We start from the raw sequence: 21948 nt of genomic DNA on the forward strand, positions 1-21948 counted from the left end.
TAACGCTACAAGCTTGGCACACCTGTATTTGGGGAGTTTCTCCCATCTCTCTGTCAGGTTGGATGGGAAGTGTCGCTGCACAGCTCTTTTCAAGTCTCTCCAGAGATGTTCAATCGGGTTCAAGTCCGGGCTCTGGCTGGGCCACTCAAGGACATTCAGAGACTTGTTCCGGAAGCCACTCCTGCGTTGTCTTGGCTGTGTGCTTAGGGTCTTTGACCTGTTGGAAGGTGAACCTTCGCCCCAGTCTGAGGTCCTGAGCGGCTCTGGAGCAGGTTTTCATCAAGATCTCTCTGTACTTTGCTCCGTTCATCTTTCCCTCGATCCTGACTAGTTCTCCCAGTCCCTGCCGCTCAAAAACATCCCCACAGCATGGTGCTGTCACCACCATGCTTCACCATAGGAGGGTGTCAGGGTTCCTCCAGACGTGACTCTTAGCATTCAGGCCAAAGTGTTCAGTCTTGATTCATCAAACAGAGAATCTTGTTTTTTGTCTTTAGATGCCTTTGGCTACTCCAAGTGGGCTGGCATGTGCCTTTTACTGAGGAGTGGCTTCAGTCTGGTCACTCTACCATAAAGGCCTGATTGGTGGAGTGCTTGCAGAGATGGTTTGTCCTTCTGGAATGTTCTCCCATCTCCACAGAGAACTCTGGAGCTCTGTCAGAGTGACCATCGGGTTCTGGTCACCTCCCTGACCAAGGCCCTACGCCCCCGATTGCTTAGTTTGCCTGGTGGACAGCCCTAGGAAGAGTCTTGGTGGTTCCAAATTTCTTCCATTTAAGAATGATGGAGGTCGCTGTGTTCTTGGGACCTTCAATGCTGCAGCAATTTTGCTATCCTTCCCAGACCTGTGCCTCGACACAATCCTGTCTCGGAGCTCTAAGGACAATTTTCGACCTCATGGCTTTTGCTTTGGACATGCACTGTCAACTTGGGGATCTTGTATAGACAGGTGTGAGCCTTACCAAATCATGTCCAATCAATTGAATTTACCACAGGTTGACTCCAATCAAGTTGTAGAAACATCTCAAGGATGATCAATGGAGACAGAATGCTCCTGAGCTCAATTTCGAGTCTCATGGTAAAGGGTCTGAATAATTATGTAAATAAGGTATTTCTGTTTTTCATTTTTTAATACATATTCCAAACATTTTTCAAATCCTGTTTTCGCCTTGTCATCATGGGGTATTGTGTGTAGATTGATGAGGAAAAAATGTATTTATCCATTTGGGGGGGAGGGGGAGGAGGATTCAGGAGGGAGGAGAAGGTGGCAAAGAGCTTCCTAGGGTTAGAGGCAGATGCTTGGAATTTAGAGTGGTAGAAAGTGGCTTTAGCAGCAGAGACAGAAGAGGAGAATGTAGAGAGGAGGGAGTGAAAGGATGCCAGGTCCGCAGGGAGGCGAGTTTTCCTCCATTTCCGCTCGGCTGCCCGGAGCCCGGTTCTACTTTCCGAATGCACTGTATGTCATTAATATAGACTAGAGGTCGAATAGATGTTTTGTTGATAGAGCCATTCTTGCAGGCTATTTCTGACTCAGCTTGTACTGCAAATCCATCCAATAAATTTTTGTAAACATTGTGGGATGCTGACTCGGGAGAACAAAGCCTCCTTGATAACTGCAAACCCCCTTATTTCTCAGTTTCCTGTCTGCTGCTTTTGGTAAATCCTATTTATTGTTGTTGCTGGGTTCTTCCCTTTATACAATGAGTCTGGAAATTCCACTCAGCCGGATAACTTACCTGTTCTCCGTGTACTCTGACAGGCTGCCCGTAATTAATATTCAGGCACAGGCCTAAGGCAAGACTGGGCCCAAGAATAAAGAAGCCTTTCAATGAGGTGAGGGATTCATTTATTGTCTTTGTTGATTGGGAATGTTTAATCTTCTATTTGCATGTTGGCATATTTTCTTTCACAAGCATTTTACCCTCTGGGCACAGACAACGTCTATTCCACATTGGTTCAATGTCATTTCATTGAAATGGAAACAACGCTGTTTCAACCAGTGTGCACYGTGGGGAGGAACTTATTTGAGGCTTTATTTTGGCATTTATCTGATTTATTCTTTGACAACTTGTTAATACTCAAATATAAGCCAGATAAACTAGTCTAGTTTGTTTTTCCGGATGATTAGGAATCCACTGTTTTGGCAGGGGTTGTGCAAATTAGAMTTTCTCAACACTGTAACTGAACAAACAAATCTTTATTTGCCACAACCAGGACACAATGTTGTGAACCTAATGGCCGACGCCCTTTTGAGTGAACGAATTCCCTAAAATGACTTTATTGTCAGTAGACACACCTGGCTGCTTTTGTGTCCTGTGACAAGAAGCAGATGTAAGACTCCGGGGCTGTATGTATCAAGCATCTCAGACTAGGAGTGCTGACCAAGATTATTTCCAGCAACATCAAACTGTTTTAGAGACTGACGGACAGGGTCTGGTAGTGCTCCAGTCCTCCCTGTCAGAATAAGCAACAGAGAACTTGGAAACATATCAACTCCTGTAGATATGGAACTATGGTTGTTGTGAGTAACCTAATTAATGTTCCTTTAACTCTGCATTCTAGTGAGTTTATACAAACTMTRATCTCCTACCATTCTGATAGATTTGAGACTGTCCGAAAACGTGGTTGTAATGTTAATAATTTAATTTGGTTGTTATTCCATTGGTTTACCTCGAMGCAGATGCCCCAGGGGCAGAGTGACCCACTCATTGAATATGGAGGTTTTAAATGTTAGAACAATCACCAGTAAAACCTTTCTCATGAATGACCTCATTACTGAGCGCAAAGTTGATTGCATGTTTTTCACTGAAACATGACTGTGTAGTCAGACTGTAGTGCCGCTCTTATTGAAACCTCCCCCCCAGACTACAGCTTTTCATACTCTATCAGAAAAGGGAAAAGGGTGGGGGGACAGCTTCTATTTTTACTAATGCTCTCAGTTGTAAGGACATTTCGTTTGGCGACTTTGGGTCTTTTGAGCATCTTGCTACACTGTTTAAATGTCAGCCACCAGTGCTGGCTATATCCCTGTATAGGCCACCTAAGCACTGCCCCACTTTCTTTACTGATTTCTCTGAAGTATTGTCTATTGTCCTTGAGAACTATGATAAAATCATTGTGTTCGGTGATGTTAATATTCATGTTGACAAAGAGACTGACTCCAAGGCCTGTCTGTATTGAATGTATTAATCTTTTGAGCTCTAATCTTTTCATATTTTATTTTCATTGTTTTTTTAATCATTTTTTGTCCTGTAAAGCACATTGCTTTGCATTCCATGTCTTAAATGTGCTGTATAAATACAGCTTGATTTCATTTGACCTAGGATCAGGGCACTATCCACAAAGCATATCAGAGGAGGAGTGCTGATCTAGGATCAGTTTAGCCTTTTAGATCATAATGAATAAGATTACATGGACAGATGGGACTTGGTAGAACCTAAACCTGCACTCCTACTCTGAGATCCTTTGTGGATATGGGCCCTGGTCCCACTTGTCCATATAATCTCATACATTATGATCTAAAAGGCTGAACTGATCCTAGATCAGCACTCCTACTTTATGACACCTACAACCCCTMGTTAAGGCTACTTCCTCTCTACCCAACCACCCCAACACTGCATGAAAGCATGCATGAGAAGGGATCATGATGGGCAGGTAGGTAGGCACTTCCTCTGTGGTTGGTGGTGTGGCATTTAAAATCAGCAATCTTGAGCAGATACAGTATTTGCACKTCCTCTTTTCTAATAAGGTAATAGTCTCATAAGGCCATCCTTGGCTAATAAGATGATAGCCGTCGGAAAAGGCCATTGTGTAGCATGCTACGCAGCATGTGTACTGCACTGACAGTGTGCAGCACATACTGTACCCAGCACAACAGTACAACAGACATCACTGATAAGCCATGGGTCGGCCTGGGAGGGCATAGGCCCACCCACTGGGGAGCCAGGCCCAGCCAATCAGAATMAMTTTTTCTCAACAAAAGGGCTTTATTACAGACATAAATACTCCTCAGTTACATCAGRTGTCCYGGTGGCTGYTCTCAGACGATCCTGCAGGTGAAGAAGCCGGAAGTGGAGGTCCAGGGCTGGCGTGGTTACACACGGTCTGCAGTTGTGAGGCCGGTTGGAAGTAATGCCAAATTCTACAAAATTATGTTGGAGGTGGTAGAGAAAGTAGAGAGAAATGGTAGAGGTGGTAGAGAAATGAACATTCAATTCTCTGGCAACAGCTCTGGTGGACATTCCTGCAGTCAGCATGCCAGTTGCACACTCCCTCAAAACTTGAGACATCTGTGGCTTTGCGTTGTGTTACAAAACTGCACATTTTAGAATGGCTTTTTATTGTCCCCAGCACAAGGTGCACCTGTGTAARGATCATGCTGTTTTATCTGTTTCTTGATATGCCACACCTGTCAGGTGGACGGATTATCTTGGCAAAGGAGAAATGCTCACTAACAGGGAAGTAAACAAATTTGTGCACAAAATTTGAYAGAAATAAGCTTTTTGTGTGTATGCAAAATTATCTAATCATGGCATGGGCTTATTCAATGACAGGCATGTCTGTGTTTTTGGACAGCAACACTTCCTCATTGTCAAGAGAACAGCATTTGCTTGCTGGTGTGCTGAGAAACGTGCTGGCTGTTCTAGCTCCCTTTTTTGTGAGGGACATGCATCTTTACAAACTTTTGGTTTTCAGTGTGGATAAATGAAAACTCCTCATTATAAATTGTTCATGCTTTGGAAAAACTATGTTGATAATATTGTTTCTATTACATTATCGGGTGACAGACATGTATTKTGTTGTTGTGAATCAACTAAATTCTTCCAAGGTTTCATTTCTGATTGACTTTCTTGTTTAATTTAAACTACTGTACATATTGTAGCGATACTTACAGTACTGTGCTGTGCACAATAGTTGTGCTGTACTACAGTGCAGTGGATTCGTGAATGTATTCATCCAGCCCTACAGGTGGCAATGTCGCAAAAGAGGACTACAACCTAATTTTCCACTGAAGGGGGGGGGTTCTTTCTTGAAGTGAACACATAGGCAATTGATAAGTTGTAAAGGCACTGAAAAAGAAAACAGTTAGCTCAGGGGCGAAATTGCTTTATAATAACGATTCCAACAGTTGATTTGCGTCGCTACATGCTTCATTGCAGCGAAAGCGGTTAAGTTGTTCGGCGTGTTCGCTACGCCAGGTGTTAGTGGGAGGAAAATGCCATCTTTTTCATGGAGGTAGGAACACATTGTGCTGATGCGGTCGCCTCTTAATTTTCCTTTGAAAATGCATTCAATTTAAACCCAACGTAAAGCATTATTTTGTTGATTTGACACAGCAAACTGCTAGTTGTCKATGTGAGCGTGCCCTTGTAAACAACAGTCAGACTGTGCACGCGACGTTATGTTTTGTTTTCAGGAAGATTGCAACATTGTACTTAGCTTCTAGAGCTAACGTTAGCTGTTATGACAACAGTTTAACTAGTTACTTAGGTCCAAATGAATAAATGCAGAATAAAGACCCTTGCTGTGGCCATTGACATGATGTAGGTATAGTCATGTAACTGTTCACACGTTTCAGCTTTTAGTTCATTCCTTTGGGTTGTGTAGATAGTCGTATGTGGTTGCTGTTACTGTATATTATTACAATGGYGACAGTTCAGCTTTTCTAGGACAAGTCTGTGTAATGTAGTCCATCCCTGTCAGGTTTGTGAAAAACAACATGTAAACGCCAAGGCGTTTATTGGTCCAGGCTGACATCCTAGTCTCAAGTCATACAAGTGTGTATTCTAACCATTACAATAATTATGCTAACTGTTGCAGAGTACCTACTATATATAAAAGCAACAAGGCCCTATTTACAATTGTGTAACAGTCAAATATGAACCATGTGATAAGTAGATTAAATCCTGGCAACTGTGGCACGATTTGGCCTACTGTCCCTTCAGGTAGCCTAAATGTGGCCATTTTTAAGTCTCTGCCCTGATGTGAATGGCTTCGGCCTGCAGGTTGGTTGGTTAAAGTGCAGAGAGGACTGCATTCCTGCATATAGTGAGCTGCTTGTTCACAGCCCAGGTTGCACAGGGAGAAGCTGCAGTGGCCTGGCCTGGGGTAGAGGTGCACACAAAGAGCCTCTGTCTGTGTCAAGCAGAGAAGTATCCAGGCAGGCTGGGAACACACCTTTCACACAGCCTGATTAGGTTACAACCCCCCCCCCCACACACACACACATACTACTAACCTACCTACACCCATCCTGTGTGTATTGTGGAAAAGGATGCTAGTGTACAGGATTAGTGAACATGACAGGTGGAAACTGGTCTTGCCACCTCGACCAGTAGGGAGCTGTTGTATGAAAAGCTATGGTCTCTTCTCTTGACTCAATGGGTGTTATGTGTTTTGTGCTTTAAATGACAGTGTGTCCCACCTTCCAATATGAATCAAAGTCTGGATATCTCATCAGAGATGAGTCTGCAGTATTTCAATCCATCATTCTAAAAATGTGGGAAAAACATGCTGCTTCAATGGCTATAACTGCTTTATTATAGTTAATCAGTCTACTACATAACTTACCTGCCATGTCTCTGGTACTAATCCTAGTGTGTGTGTGTGTGTGTGTGTGTGTGTGTGTGTGTGTGTGTGTGTGTGTGTGTGTGTGTGTGTGTGTGTGTGCGCGCGCTGAAGGCTTTGGCTTGGCCTGGTTCTGATCCTCCCATCTTCGCTGGCGGCGAACGAAGAGTCGTCGTCGCTGCTGCAGGACTGGCATGACGTGTGGCTGTTCCGCTTCTTCCTCAACGTGCTGGGCTACACCACCATCATCATCCCAGGCTACTTGCTCATCACCTACTTGAAGAGGATCAACTACCTTCAAACAGGTGTGGATGATCTACAAACTGGTGATTACACACACGTTGCACTTATACGCTGGCATACACGCAGACCCACACACACATAGGCCTACACCTTTTCTCCACATGACTAACACCTACCTATCTATCCGGTATGACTTAGTGTCCTTCAAGTTGCAAATCCCATGTTCTCTCTGTTGACATAACATGATCAGTATGTTGAATTTGATGGATCAGTGAATGGTTGATGTGTTCTGGACCTTGTTTATTCCCCTCCTCCCAGGCCGAGGCATTTGCTATCCTGTCATAAAGGCCTGTGTGTTTGGAAGTGAATCGAAGACAGGTCTCCTAGACGACGTGTCGCTAGCTCCCAGAAATGACGCGGACTCAGGCTCGTCGGCCAGACAAGCCTTCAAGTTAGTCTTCTGCGCTGCAGGACTTCAGGTAGAGCACTTTGTGACATGTAGTTAAAATAGCTGTATACAGCACCTTCAGAATGTATTCATACCCCTTGACCTATTCCACATTTGGTTGTGTTACAGCCTGAATTCAAAAATGTATTAAATATWTTTTTTTACGTTACCAAATAATGACAAAGTTAAAACATGCTAATTTATTGAAAAATTAAATACAGAATTCTAATTTATGTAAGTATTCACACCCCTGAGTCAGTACTTTGTAGGATCACCTTTGGCAGCGATTACAGTTTTGACTCTTTCTGTGTAAGTCTCTTTACTTTATTGAGTTTATTTTTACAGCGACAGTGCACATTTAATCAACCTTTTAGTAAAAGTGTCGGTTTTAGCCAGCCGGCTAATATTCAACCGCAGTCCCTGGGCATGTTATTAAAAACTATTACAATAACAATACAGAAAAACAATGAGCAGTGAGCACATGCAGAGCAACATAGGACGAGCAACACGTAGCAGACAGAGAGAGCAACATAGGACAAGCAACACGCAGCAGACACAGAGCAACATAGGACAAGTAGCACGCAGACAGACAGAGCAACATAGGACAAGTAGCACGCAGACAAACAGCGCAACAAAACAAAATGTATAAAAGCAACAGTGTTTCCACACCTCACAAGCTACAGATAACATGGAAAGCAGTAATACACAGCTAGGGATTATGTTCCCAAGTCTGAATGCCCTTTAGCCATGACTTTGTTTTTTGTGAAGATGCGATAGGTGGTGCAGTTGTGTGTCTGATGGCAGTGTTCCAGACATGGGAAGCTCTCATAGAGAAAGCAGTTTGACTAAAGGTGCTATTCCTTAAGGGAACTATACAGTCACCTCTCATGGCAGGGGGGTGCCAGACCATTTAGGATCTTGAATACAAGCTCAGGAACTCATGCTTTCTGAAGATGTAACAGTGATGATGTCTATCAAGCACTTTTAGAGCCTGTTTTTGCAGTGTCACTATTGTCTTTCCCTGTCAACTTCTTTAGATTCTCCCAGATCAATTTAGAATTTTCCGTAACTTCACCAATTATGTTGATTTTAAAAAATAAAATAAAAAGTTTTCCTTGGCCTGTGATGTCTTTCATCACCTTATTTCTCAACATGGTAAACCTACATCTGTCGTGCTCTAATTTGGACTTCAGGGCAGTTTTTCGAGCATGATCTCATTCTTTCATCAGTTTCCAAATTTCTCCATTTAGCCAAGGAAGAATTCTCTTCCAGCCAGGTTTGGATTTGGTTTTCTTTAGGAAACCATTTATTGTAGGCTGGATTGTGAATAGAAAAACCTGACCGTCAGTTTCTACATTTGTATAGGACAGTTCATTCCCTTAATTGCATCAAAATCATTTAATTCACCCTTAGGTATTCTGAGCTGATCAGGCTTTCTAACAGTAGTGAGGTTAAACCTGTTCTTAGAAAGCTTTCTGGCTATGAGTGTCACATTATGGTCAGACAGCCCAGTAACCATATAGAATGATTTAGTCATGCTTTCTGGTGTATTACTAAACACCAGATCAATATGTGTTTTAGAAGAACACGACGCTGAACTGTAGATTGTCATCCCAGCAAGGACGCACTGAGATTATCAGTAGAGCAGCTACATTCTGTACATAGCTGACAATCGTGGCAATGTACTGGAGATAAAAAGCATAATTGCACTTTAAATGTTTGCGAGAGCTACTTAGCTGGGGTCGGTGTATACCTGATCTTTTAGATAAAATAACAGCATCTGGTGGAAAAGCGGCACCTGCCGCACCGCTCTCCCTTCGATCGGCCAGCTTTAAGATCTTTGCACACCTGGATTGTACAATATTTGTACAGTATTATTTTTAATTCTTCAAGCTCTGTCAAGTTGGTTGTTGATCATTGCTAAACATCCATTTTCAAGTCTTGCCGTAGGTTTTCATGGCGATTAAATGTTTTATTTTAAGTCCAAATTGAAACTAGGCCACTCGCGAACATTCAATGTTGTTTTGGTAAGTAACTCCAGTGTACATTTTGCTTTGTTTTAGGTTATTGTCCTGCTGAAAGGTGAATTTGTCTCCCAGTGTATGTTGGAAAGCAGACTGACCTAGGTATTCTTTTCTTCTTTTTTTATGCTACAAAACTCCCTAGTCTTTGCCGATGACAAGCATGCACATAACATGACGCAACTACCCCCATGCTTGAAAATATGAAGAGTGGTACTCTGTCATGTGTTGGATTTGCCCCAAACATAATGTTTTGTATTCAGTACAAAAAAAGTTAATTTCTTTGCCACATTTTTTGCAGTTTTACTTTAGTTCCTTATTGCAAACAGGATGCATGTTTTGAAATGTTGAAATTTATTCTGTACAGGCTTCCTTTTCACTCTGTCATTTAGGTTAGTATTGTGGCGTAACTACAATGTTCTTGATCCATCCTTAGTTTTCTCCTAACAGCCATTTAAACTCTAACTGTTTTAAAGTCACCATTAGCCCCATGGTGAAATCCCTGAGCAGTTTCCTTCCTCTAGCAGTGGTTCCCAAACTTTTTATAGTCCCGTACCGCCTCAAACATTCAACCTCCAGCTGCGTCCAGGGTCAGCGCATTTTCAAATGTTGTTTTTTGCCTTCATTGTAAGCCTGCCACACACATGCTATACGATACATTTATTAAACATAAGAATGAGTGTGAGTTTTGTCACAACAAAACTCATGGCTCATGGGAAGTGACAAAAAGCTCTTATAGGACCAGGGCACATAATAATAATCAATAATTTTGCTCTTTATTTAACCATCTTACATATAAAACCTTATTTGTTCATGGAAAATTGTGAATAACTCACCACAGGTTAATGAGAAGTGTGTGCTTGAAAGGATGCACATAACTCTGCAATGTTGGGTTATATTGGAGAGAGTCTCAGTCTTAAATCATTTTCCACACACACAGTCTGTGCCTGTATATAGTGTTCATGCTAGTGACACGGACTGTGCCAGGCCCGCCACGTCTGTTGACTCATCCAGCTGTAACACATATAATTCACTGGCTTATATGTGAAGCAGTAGTTGTTTCAAAACATCTCCTGCCATGTCACTGATGCGTCGTGAAACAGTGTTGTTTGATGAAGGCATTGTCTGTACAGTTTTTTTATTGTTGTCCTTTTCCCTCAGCATTGTCCCAACCACATCTGTGGCAGCAGGACAAATTCTCCACAATAGTATGGGGCTTGCCTGTCCTAGCTACTCGGTAGCTCACCATATAAGAAGCTTGTAGCCCCTTATTAATGGTATCTGTTGCCTTTATACATGTCTTACTACTCGAAAGTCGTCTTAATTCTCACTCAAAAACTCCCGTGGCTTATTCTTCAAAAATGGCATGTTTTGTTTCTAAATCTCTGTGCGCAAGAGTTTCATTGAGTTGTGAGAGTGCGTTATATATATAAAAGTACTGTGGCTGAGGAAAGGCACTACTCCCAATATAAGTGAACCCCAAATCAATGTAGTTCTCATCATATTTGCACCTCTTTGATGGTCAAATGTCCCTGTCTGTTCGATGCTTTCCCGGGTAAGGGGGCAGTAGCTCTTCGGCTGCATCAGATTCACAACCGTCAGTGTCCATGCTAGCTGGACTTACAACAAATGTAGAATTACTGATGCTAGCATTGGATGTGCACGTGGAAGCAGAACAACTTGTGTTGTCGATAGGTGAAGGTGTAGTACTGCTGATAGTAGCAGTATTACCAGTAGAGCTGGTATGTGTCTCTATGGATGTGGGCCTTACTTTTTTTTTWACCATTTTATCAATTGTAGAGCAAACGGAATGAGCAGCAGCTACGTTTGGCTACATATGGACCATTAGTGGAATTCCTGCGAGAGAGTAATGGTTAATGTGATTGGATGTTAATTATTTGACTAGGCTACCTGTATTTGACATTGTGTTGTTATTTCACTGAACACTAGGTGGTTTAATTTTATTTTTGGCAATGAAATGAGGCTACTCAGGAGAGGGGGGGGGGGGTGTATATACCAGTTGGAAAATATAAATGGACTGTTTGTGAGGAAGAAAATGTAAATGCGAATCACATTTTTATTTGGCGTACCCCCAATACTTGCTCTATGGCAAATGGGTTGGGAAGGACACCTGTATCTTTGTAGTGACTGAGTGTATTGATACACCATCCAAAATGTATTTAATAACTTCATGTTCATAGGYATATTTGTTTTTTTTGTTTTTTTGTCTACCAGTAGGTGCCCTTTGCGAGGCATTGGAAAACCTCCCTGGTCTTTGTGGTTGAATCTGTGTTAGAAATTCACTGCTCGACTGAGGGCTCTTACAATTATCTGTATGTGTGGGGTACAGAGATGAGGTAGTCATTCAAAAATTCACATTTTTATGCCATAATACAGGGGTTAAATACTTTTTGACACAAGACATTTAAACTTTTTATTAATATGCACACATTTCTAAAAACATGATTCCGCTTTGATATTATTGGGTATTGTGTGTGTAAAGGCCAGTGACACAAAATCGCAATTGAATCACTTAAATTCCYGCTGTATTAACAAAATGGGGAAAAAGTCGAGGGGTGTAATTCCTGAAGGCACTGTAAATAAATTGTATTGAATTTGATTGGGTATATTCTATATATTTAAACTGCAATGCAAACATATTGACTTATTCATATCTTATGTACTTCATATTGTTTAGTCTCCTTCTCTATGTTATCCTGTTGTCTCTCCAGGTGTCCTACCTGACATGGGGTGTCCTACAGGAGAGGGTGATGACTCGCTCGTACGGGGCTTCCACCCCCGAGGAGGAGGGCGAACACTTCAAGGACTCCCAGTTCCTGGTGTTCATGAACCGTATCCTGGCACTGACCGTGTCAGGCCTGTGGTGTGTCCTGTTCAAGCAGCCCCGCCACGGCGCACCCATGTACAAGTACTCATTTGCCTCGCTCTCCAACGTCCTCAGCAGCTGGTGCCAGTACGAGGCCCTCAAGTACATCAGCTTCCCCACCCAGGTGCTGGCCAAGGCCTCTAAAGTGATCCCTGTCATGCTCATGGGCAAGATTGTGTCACACAAGAGCTACGAGTACTGGGAGTACCTGACGGCGGCACTCATCTCTCTGGGTGTCAGCATGTTCTTGTTGACGAGCACAGCCGATAAGCACCCATCTACGGTCACAACGTTCAGCGGCGTGGTCATCTTGGGTGGCTACATCGTCTTCGACAGCTTCACGTCCAACTGGCAGGACAACCTGTTCAAGCACAAGATGTCATCTGTGCAGATGATGTTCGGCGTCAACCTCTTCTCCTGCCTCTTCACCGTGGGCTCGCTGCTGGAGCAGGGRGCCTTCTTCGACTCGCTGGCCTTCATGACGCGCCACTCGGAGTTCGCATTCCATGCTGTGCTGCTGTCGGTGTGCTCGGCGTGCGGCCAGCTCTTCATCTTCTACACCATCGCGCAGTTCGGCGCCGCCGTCTTCACCATCATCATGACCCTGCGGCAGGCCATCGCCATCCTGCTCTCCTGCTTCCTGTACGGCCACGCCGTCACCATGGTGGGGGGCTTTGGCATGGCCGTGGTCTTCCTTGCCCTCTTCCTGCGTGTCTACGCCCGCAGCCGCATGAAGGCGGGACGCAAGGTACCGCAGCCACAGGTGCAGAAGGTCTAGGAGGAGGAGTTGGAGGGAACTGGAAAATGAACTAAAGCCACGTTTTCGGTGGCGCTTTTTCTCGTCTGTGTGTCCAGTTTGACTTTTTTTAAGTGTTCATTTTATGGGTTTCTACTTTGTATAGAAAGGGTACAGAAAGGGATTCTAATGCCTTTTTAAAGGTGTTTGACTTGACACGAACTGAGCTGTTGTCAGAGGTCATTCGGTTAAAGCAATCAGCAGTCACAGGCGTTTTAAGTTATAAGGTAACCGTCGCTTGTCCATTTGTGTATCTGAAACCCAGCTCAAAAGCATACCACATTGGCATGTGAAATGTAAATAACTGATAATGGCTGACGCCTTTTGATTTCTGTTTCCGTGATATGCTTCTGGAGCAGCACTCAGAACATAAATTGGACATTTTGAGGTGTAGGGTTGGRGTTAGCGCTAGTACATGAGCTGTGTACTGCAAGACTCCAGCTCTTGGTAATGTAACATTGCGAATGGCACCATATTAAGTGGTTTATAAGGCCTCTATGAAAAGTTAKTTTGACAGTGAGAGAACATGAGATATTGTGGTTAGCAGAGCAGGGGATCATCTCTGTTTAGATACTCTWTCAATTTTGTTTAAAAACGATGTCATTATTGCATTGTTCTACMTTTTGTACATGGCATGAGAGAAATGTTCTGTGATCATTACTAGTCAATGATCAGGTAATTCTGCTTGAATATTTTATTTCTTCTGTATAAAGAAGATTCACTTTGGGCAGTGTTCTGACTTAAGATCTGCCCACTTAACTTACGTTTTCGCAGAAGTCTACCATTGACATGAAGGAAGGATTTACGCGGACGTTCGAGCTGTGCAGACCCAGATCTCAAGTCAAAATACAGATCATAGAAAGTTGATGTTTTTTGTCCCTCGTGGCTTCCCAGAGAATGTCTGATAAGGAATGTTACTGATAGTGTCCCCACAGAGAGAACTAAACCATTTTCCTCACAGCATCACAAGAATAATTGTGCAGCAAACCATCAAAAATAACTTTGCAGCAGTTAATGTTCTATTTTAATATGGAACTGGGACTGTGTGTGTCACACACACAGTGCCTACAGAAAGTATTCAGACCACTTGACTTTTTCCACATTTTGTTACATTACTGCCTATTCTAAAATGTATTACATRGGTTTTTTTCAGTCCTCAATCTACACACAATACCACCATAATGTCAAAGCAAAAACAGGTTTTTAGAATTGTTTGCAAATGTAATTAAACAAAATATTACATTTATGTAAGTTTGCAGACCCTGTTCATTCATGCACCTTTGCTCAATTTCGAGTCTCATAGCAAAGGGTATGAATACTTAGGTAAATAAGGTATTTCGTTTTTTAAAGTTGTATAAATATACAAATATTTCTAAAAACCTGTTTTCGCTTTGTAATTATAGGGTATTGTGTGTAGATTGACGAGGAAAGAAATCTATTTCATCAATTTTAGAATAAGGCTAACGTGACTGTGGAAAAAGGGATCTGAATACTTTCCAGTGTGTGTGTGTTAGGTCAACAGATGCTTATTCAAGATGCCCATCTTATTTTTTTAATAGGACACACTAACGTTGGGTCATGCAAAAGACAATTTACTGRCAAATGCCAGCAAGAGTTGCAGCCAGACGGATTTATTCAAACTTCAGCTTTTGGAACATTCAGCCTGCACAATTATTTGCTCTCTGCTTTGTTAGTTTAGGATTCAACTCAGCAAACCATAATGACATATTTGATTAGCATAAATGCCATAAWTCTTTATGCTGTATTTTAAAAGTATTGTGGCATTAATTTAGTGGCCTGGCTGACCCAGGGAGTGTGTATGGGGAGGGAAGGACTTCCAGTTGGCTTAGCCAGGCAAATGAATCAGCGCTATGTATATAAACTAATTATRATTTAATTGATACACTGTATGTTTATATACAGTACCAGTTAAGTTTGGACACACCTACTCATTCAAGGGTTTTACTTCATTTGTATTATTTTCTACATTGTAGAATAATAGTGAAGACATCTAAACTATGAAATAARACACATTACCATTCAAAACTTTGTGGTCACTTAGATATTTACTTGTTTTTGAAAGAAAAGCAAAAAATGTTTGGCCATTAAAATAACATCAAATTGATCAGAAATACAGTGTAGACATTGTTAATGTTGTAAATTACTATTGTAGSWGGAAACGGCAGATTTTTAATGGAATATCTACATAGGCATCCAGAGGCCTATTATCAGCAACCATCATTCGTGTGTTACAATGGCACGTTGTGTTAGCTAATCCAAGTTTATCATTTTAAAAGGCTAATTGATCATTAGAAAACACAATTGCAAAAGGGTTAGCACAGCTGGAAACTGTTGTCCTGAWTTAAAGAAGCAATACAATTGGCCTTCTTTAGACTAGACTAGTTGAGTATCTAGAGCATCAGCGGGTTCGATTACAGGCTCAAAATGGCCAGAAACGAAGAACTTTCTTCTGAAACTTGTCAGTCTACTCTTATTCTTAGAAATTAAGGCTATTCCATGTGTGAAATTGCCAAGAAACTGAAGATGGCAGAACAGCGCAAACTGGCTCTAACCAGAGTAGAAAGAGGAGTGGGAGGCCCCGGTGCACAACTGAGCAAGAGGACAAGTATATTAGCATCTAGTTTGAGAAAGACGCCTCACAAGTCCTCAACTGGCAGCTTCATTCAACTGTACCCGCAAAATACCAGTCTCAACGTCAGCAGTGAAGATGCGACTCCGGGAGGATGGCCTTCTAGGCAGAGTTGCAAAGAAAAAGCCATATCTCAGACTGGCTAATAAAAATAAAAGTTTATGATGGGCAAAAGAACACAGACACTGGACAGAGGAACTCTGCRTAGAAGGCCAGCATCCCGGAGTCGCCTCTTCACTGTTGACGTTGAGACTGGTGTTTTGCAGGTACTATTTGTATTTCTGATCAATTTGATGTTATTTTAATGGACAAAAAATTTGATTTTCTTTCAAAAACAAGGGAATTTCTAAGTGACCCCAAACTTTTGAACGGTAGTGTATGGAATCATGTAGTAACCAAAAACGTGTTAAACAAATCAAAATAGATTTTAAATTCTTCATGTGGAATTATTTTCCAACCGTCATGAAGGAGTTCCCACATATGCTGAGCACTTGTTGGCTGCTTTCCCTTCACTCTGCAGTCCAACTCATCCCAAACCATCTCAATTGGGATGAGGRCGGGTGATTGTGGTGCAGCACTCCATCCCTTTCCTTCTTGGTCAACTAGCTCTTACACAGCCTGGAGGTGTGTTTTGGGTCATTGTCCTGTGGAAAAACAAATGATAGTCCCACTAAGCGCAAACCAGATTGGATGGCGTATTGCTGCAGAATGCTGTGGTAGCCATGCTGGCTAATAGTGCCTTGAATTCTAAACAAATAACTGACAGTGTCACCTTCAATGCACCATCACATTACCTCCTCCATGCTTCGTGGTGCGAACCCCTCATGTGGCGATCATCCGTRCACCTACTCTGCGTCTCACAAAGACACGGCGGTTGGAACCAAAAATCTCAAATTTGGACTCATCAGACCACAGGACAGATTTCCACRGGTCTTATGTCCATTGCTCGTGTTTCTTGGCCCAAGCAAGTCTCTTCTTATTGGTGTCCTTTTTAGTAGTGGTTTKTTTGCAGCAATTCAACCATGAAGGCCTGATTCATGCAGTCTCCTCTGAACAGTTGTTGAGCTGTCTGTTCCTTGAACCCTGTGAAGCATTTATTTGGGCTGCAATCTGAGGTGCAGTTAACTCTAATGAACTWATGCGCTTCAGCAGAGGTAACTCTGGGGCTTCCTTTCCTGTGGCGGTCCTCATGAAAGCCAGTTTCATCATAGCGCTTGATGGTATTTACGGCTGCACTTGAAGAAACTTTCAAAGTTCTTGAACTTTTCCGGATTGACTGACCTTCATGTCTTAAAGTAATGATGGACTGTTGTTTCCCTTTGCCTATTTGAGCTGTTTTTGCCATAATATAGACTTGGTCTTTTACCAAATAGGGCTGTCTTCTGTATACCACCCRTACCTTGTCACAACTGATTGGCTCAAGTGCATAAAAAAAAKAAAAACTTTTAACAAGGCACACKTGTTTAATTGAAATGCATTCCAGGTGACTACTTCATGAAGCTGGTTGAGAGAATGACAAGAGTGTGCAAAGCTGTCAAGGCAACGGTTGGCTACTTAAACAAATCTAAATATATTTGAGATTTTTCAAACACRTTTTTGGTTACCACATGATTCCATATGTATTATTTCATAGTTTTGATGTCCTCACTATTATTCTACAATGTAGAAAATAGAAACAAATAAAGAAAAACCCTTGATTGAGTAGGTGTGTCCAAACTTTTTACTGGTACACTGAGTGTACCTAACATTAAGAACACCTTCCTAATATTGAGTTGCACCCCCCACRTTTGCCCTCAAAAGATTGAACAAGTATCATCAATAAGGGATCATAGCTTTCACCTGGATTCACCTGGTCGATCCATCATGAAAAGAGCAGGTGTTTGTAATGTTTTGTACACTCAGTGTATAATTTGGAACTGGACATGGACCTGTTGTACTGGTATTATCAAAATTTGAATTTGTATTCAAACAAGCCATAGTCAGTAATCACCCATAGGGTGTAGTGTGTACAGGCCCTGTCAATGAAGGGTGTTGATTTGTCAAATTGCAATCACTTCATGAAGTTCAAATATAAAACATTCAAATATACAGCACTGTATCATTAACTATGGTCCAGAAGCCAATCTGCTCTTGCTGCAACACTTGAGATGAATATGACTCAAAACAATATCAATGCCCTATGTATAGGCTGTACAAATGTTAGATTTTTATGTTCTGTTTACATTAGCTTGACACCTTTTGTTGAAATGTCAGTTGGCTTATGGTGGTGTTTGAACAGACGGTTTGCCCAACCTCTATCCGGCCTAGACAAAGACTATAGTTAGAACAAAGCAAATGTCATAGAATGGGTCATGGGACGTGGCATATTCAAGATAATTCAATGGTTTTTACATAGCCTTCAATGTTGCCTGGGGGAGTCACCTAGGGAAGAACGCAATGTAAACATTTGTCTTTGGACACATGGCGCGTTGTTGAATATAGTACATGTTTCTTATGATGGAGTCATACATTTTTTTTCTGTCTATAATGATGTGCTTATTTTGAGGAGAGCTGCGCTGTTGCTATCTGCTTTTTGGTGTGAGAATGTTTTAATGTGGCCTGAATGGATGGCGATGGGGGTTGATGTTCTCGCTCAGGAATGTGAAGGATGGATTGGACAGTCTTGGGCTTTGGCGTAGAACTAAATGTAACCGGTACTTTCTGTTTTTATCCTTTGTAGTATTTCAACTAGTAGGCTGGATAGATAATTAAAATATTTAAAATTAATTTAAATACATGAAGTTAACACTTGGAATGGATGTATGTGTAATTTCCACCTTGAATGGGTTGTTTTGTGTGTGAAAAGGTCAGAGGGTGCTATGAGATGTAACTGTGCCCTAGGGGGGGCTGACTACACTAATGATACATTATTTCCTCTTGCATATATTGATTATTGACCTTTAAAAGGTCATGYCCTCTTGATATTAAACTATTATAACCTAAGGAAAATTTGGTGCTATCCTGATCCAGTGTAGTTCTCATAGGTGGGTATTGGTTTACGTCAAGGAGTCAGTAAAATGTGGTAATTGTGTGTAAACTAGATTACCAGAGAACAGAATGATGATCTTCTCTATAAGCTGGCTGTTAGTGTGTGTTGTTGATTTAAAGCTATTATGGTAGTGTGTGATATTTGTCACATTATTTTATCAGTGTGACATACACATATACACACAGCCATATGGGGGGAGCCCCCCCCCCCCCCCCCCCCGGGCTGTCATTACAACACCTCCTACTCCCAAACCGTCCGGATCAGTGTGTGGTGACGTGAGCATCTCCATGCCTCTTCACTGGTGTAAAGGAGCAAAAGGCTACACACACAACCCTCAGCCAACCCTCAGTTAACCTTCCCACTCCTGGGGAAACCAACCAGTCACTACAAGCTTTCACTGTGAGTGGCAGGAAAGGGTTAACTAGTGATAATGCTTACTGTAGTAGTGGAACAAAACAGATGTGAAGTGTTATGCTCTGTGTGTAATGTTCTACATCTCCTTCCACCCAACTGTAAAGGTTATTAGTTGGTGGGTCCAGTTCTTGTGTCGTTTATTTTAGGTCACCTCTCCGGTTATGTCATCTGAATTCCACCCGCTTCTTTAGGGTTGATCAATTTCCTGTCTGTGATGTTTTAGATAACTTATCAGCGTGCGTAAACAAATATTTCCCCCTTCAGATATTGAAGATAGTAATCTCTGATTTAAGCTATTCTATTTAGATTCTCTATCCTGTCAGGTCTACTCATTCTCAGGGCTCGTAAACGTAATGGAAACCTAAATACAACACTGGTATCGTGCAAGAGAGCCGCAGTGACGATACCGTGTACATTGACAAAGACAAATTGTAATCTTGTGGGGTGCAGGATGTGCTCCTTATATTGCATCTTGTTATTTCAATTTATTGTAAAGCAAATATCTCACACTTTACTTTGAGCAGTTTATTTTAATCACGCCATTCAGAATCAACCACAGTGTGCTCATCAATTGCCCYACATAATTGACCTTCATCACCCCCATGATGACATTTCTTTAATCAGATCTTGATTTATCATTTCTATAGATCATGTAGGGAGGTGTGGTACAGTGTGAATGTACAAGAATGAACATGATCACCRACTTGGGGACACATTTTGTCACCACCAAGAGTGTGAAGACAACCACAGATCTTTAGAAMAACAAGTTCCACAGGAAGTCATTTGTTGAAGCAGAGAAGTCACGAGTTAAATCTTTACATGTGAAATCTCTAGTTGCAGTAGTAAAAGAGAAGGCAAATTGAAACGTTGTCTAAAAGTCCCTCCCCATCAGTATGTACTGTCCATTAAACTTTTAATCTACTACTGCGTTCTCTTTTCACTCCACTGATATTCATAGTAGCCTAGCAGAGGGTCTTCTATTGTTTCTGTCACTCGCTTGGTTAGACCCTTCAGAATCAGAATGACTGAGAAGTGGCCAGGGGTCAGACGTGAGTAAGACACCCACACAAGTTAACACATTTCCTCCATACAACAGCTGAAAACTGCAAATCTACATTTATCTCCACCCCCTCACTAGGCCTCTGCAATATACTACAAACCATGTGATTTCAAAGAATTCACCCTGACTTTTTCATGATTCTCACTGATTGTATGAATAACTCGTAACCTCAACATATCTTTGTGTGTTAATGCCTTGAGTGACAACGGAGACATTAGCAGGGTGCGAACCACTACCATTATGGTTCAAGTTGAAAACCTATATTCTAGACAGTTTTATGCAAGGTCCAACTTAAAGGGACAATCTGCAGTTGCTACATCCACTGATTTACAGTGCCTTTGTAAAGTATTCAGACCCCTGGACTTTTWACGCATTTTTGTTATGTTACGGCCTTATTCTAAAATMGATTAAATACATTTTCTCAGCAATCTACACACAATACCCAATAATGACAAAATGAAAACAGGTTGAAATTTTTACAAATGTWTTAAAAATGAAATACCTTATTTACATAASTATTCAGACCCTTTGCTATGAGACTCAAAATTGAGCTCAGGTGCATCCTGTTTCTACAACTTGATTGAAGTCCTGTGGTAAATTCAATRGATTGGACATGATTTGGAATGGCACGCCTGTCTATATATGGTCCCACAGTTGACAGCGCACGTCAGAGCAAAAACAAGAATTGTCCATAAAGCTCTGAGGAAGGGTACCAAGTCCTTGAGTGGCCCAGCCAGAGCCTGGATGTGAACTCGATTTAACATCTCTGGAGAGACCTGAAAATAGTTGTCCAACAATGCTCCCCATCCAAATTGAGAGGATCTGCATAGAATAGGAGAAACTCCTCAAATACAGGTGTGCCAAGCTTGTAGCGTCATATCCAAGAGTCAATGCTGTAATCACTGCCAAAGTACTGAGTAAAGGGTCTGAATACTAACGTAAATGTGAGTTTATAAATTAAACTTTCTGCTTTGTSATTGAGGAAAATCTACACTACCCCAATCTAATCCAACTTTAGAAAGGCTGTAACYTGTTGAAAGTCACGGGGTCCAAATACTTTCTGAAGGCACTATGTACCCAGTGTTTCTTCAAGAAAAACGCCTCTTAAGGATCCGCCCCTTTTTTCACCTGAAATGACATGCTCAGGCCCTGTGGAAATTTGAAAGGGATGGAGAATATAGATCTGGNTGTGGAAATTTGAAAGGGATGGAGAATATAGATCTGGTAAAAGATATACAAAGGCCGTAATGTATTATTCCAGCCCAGGTGCAAAATACATTTGCCACTAGATGGCAGTGTATGTGCAAAGTTTTAGACGGAACTTCTGTATGAAGACTGCCCAAATATATAACTTATGTTCAGAATTGTGCACTACAATAGCATGGTATTCTTTCACTGTACATTGGACCGTGCCGTTAGTTTAAGAATTTAAGCATTCTGGCATTATCAGATATCTGTCCCGGGAAATTCTCATTACTTACCTCATGCTAATCACGTTTACCGGTCCCGCGGAAGGGACACCGAAGTTTATTTTTTACTCGTATCCCATCAGGACCCAATGCTTGTTATCCTCAAATGTCTAAACCATTGAGGCTAGTGTTCACTATAATTTTGATATCATGGTCAGGCATTGCATGTAGTTAGCAGTCTATGAACTTAAACTGCTGATTGTTGCAGAGGGTCGTTCACCACTAATGCCATCTCCAGCGCTGTTCTGTAGTCAAGATAAGATTCCATTACAGGTCAGGAGCCTGCCAAAATTAAGCCTGTTTGCCTGTCCTCCCCTAAAAAAATATGGTAACCTTCTGAAATGTGCAGTAGTTTAGGGACGAGT

The 21948-nt window shown here is 41.7% G+C and overlaps 1 protein-coding gene across 3 annotated transcripts; it reads left to right on the plus strand.

The window, feature by feature from the left end:
* Positions 1-2378: 2378 nt before the first annotated feature.
* LOC111954641 (adenosine 3'-phospho 5'-phosphosulfate transporter 1-like) lies at positions 2379-19976 on the plus strand. 3 transcript variants are annotated; one of them, XM_023974513.2, is made up of 4 exons: positions 2379-2521; positions 6682-6893; positions 7129-7289; positions 12012-19976. In XM_023974513.2, exons 1-4 carry the CDS (start codon positions 2505-2507, stop codon positions 12942-12944), a joined length of 1323 nt encoding a protein of 440 aa, XP_023830281.1. In that variant the 5' UTR covers positions 2379-2504; the 3' UTR covers positions 12945-19976. The 3 variants fall into 3 exon arrangements, with proteins under 3 accessions (XP_023830281.1, XP_023830280.1, XP_023830282.1); XM_023974512.2 differs by lacking the exon at positions 2379-2521 and adding an exon at positions 5021-5235; XM_023974514.2 differs by lacking the exon at positions 2379-2521 and adding an exon at positions 5021-5235 and having other exon boundaries at positions 6682-6872.
* Positions 19977-21948: the final 1972 nt, after the last annotated feature.

The sequence above is a fragment of the Salvelinus sp. IW2-2015 genome, linkage group LG28, assembly GCF_002910315.2.
Source record: "Salvelinus sp. IW2-2015 linkage group LG28, ASM291031v2, whole genome shotgun sequence".
NCBI lineage: Eukaryota > Metazoa > Chordata > Actinopteri > Salmoniformes > Salmonidae > Salvelinus > Salvelinus sp. IW2-2015.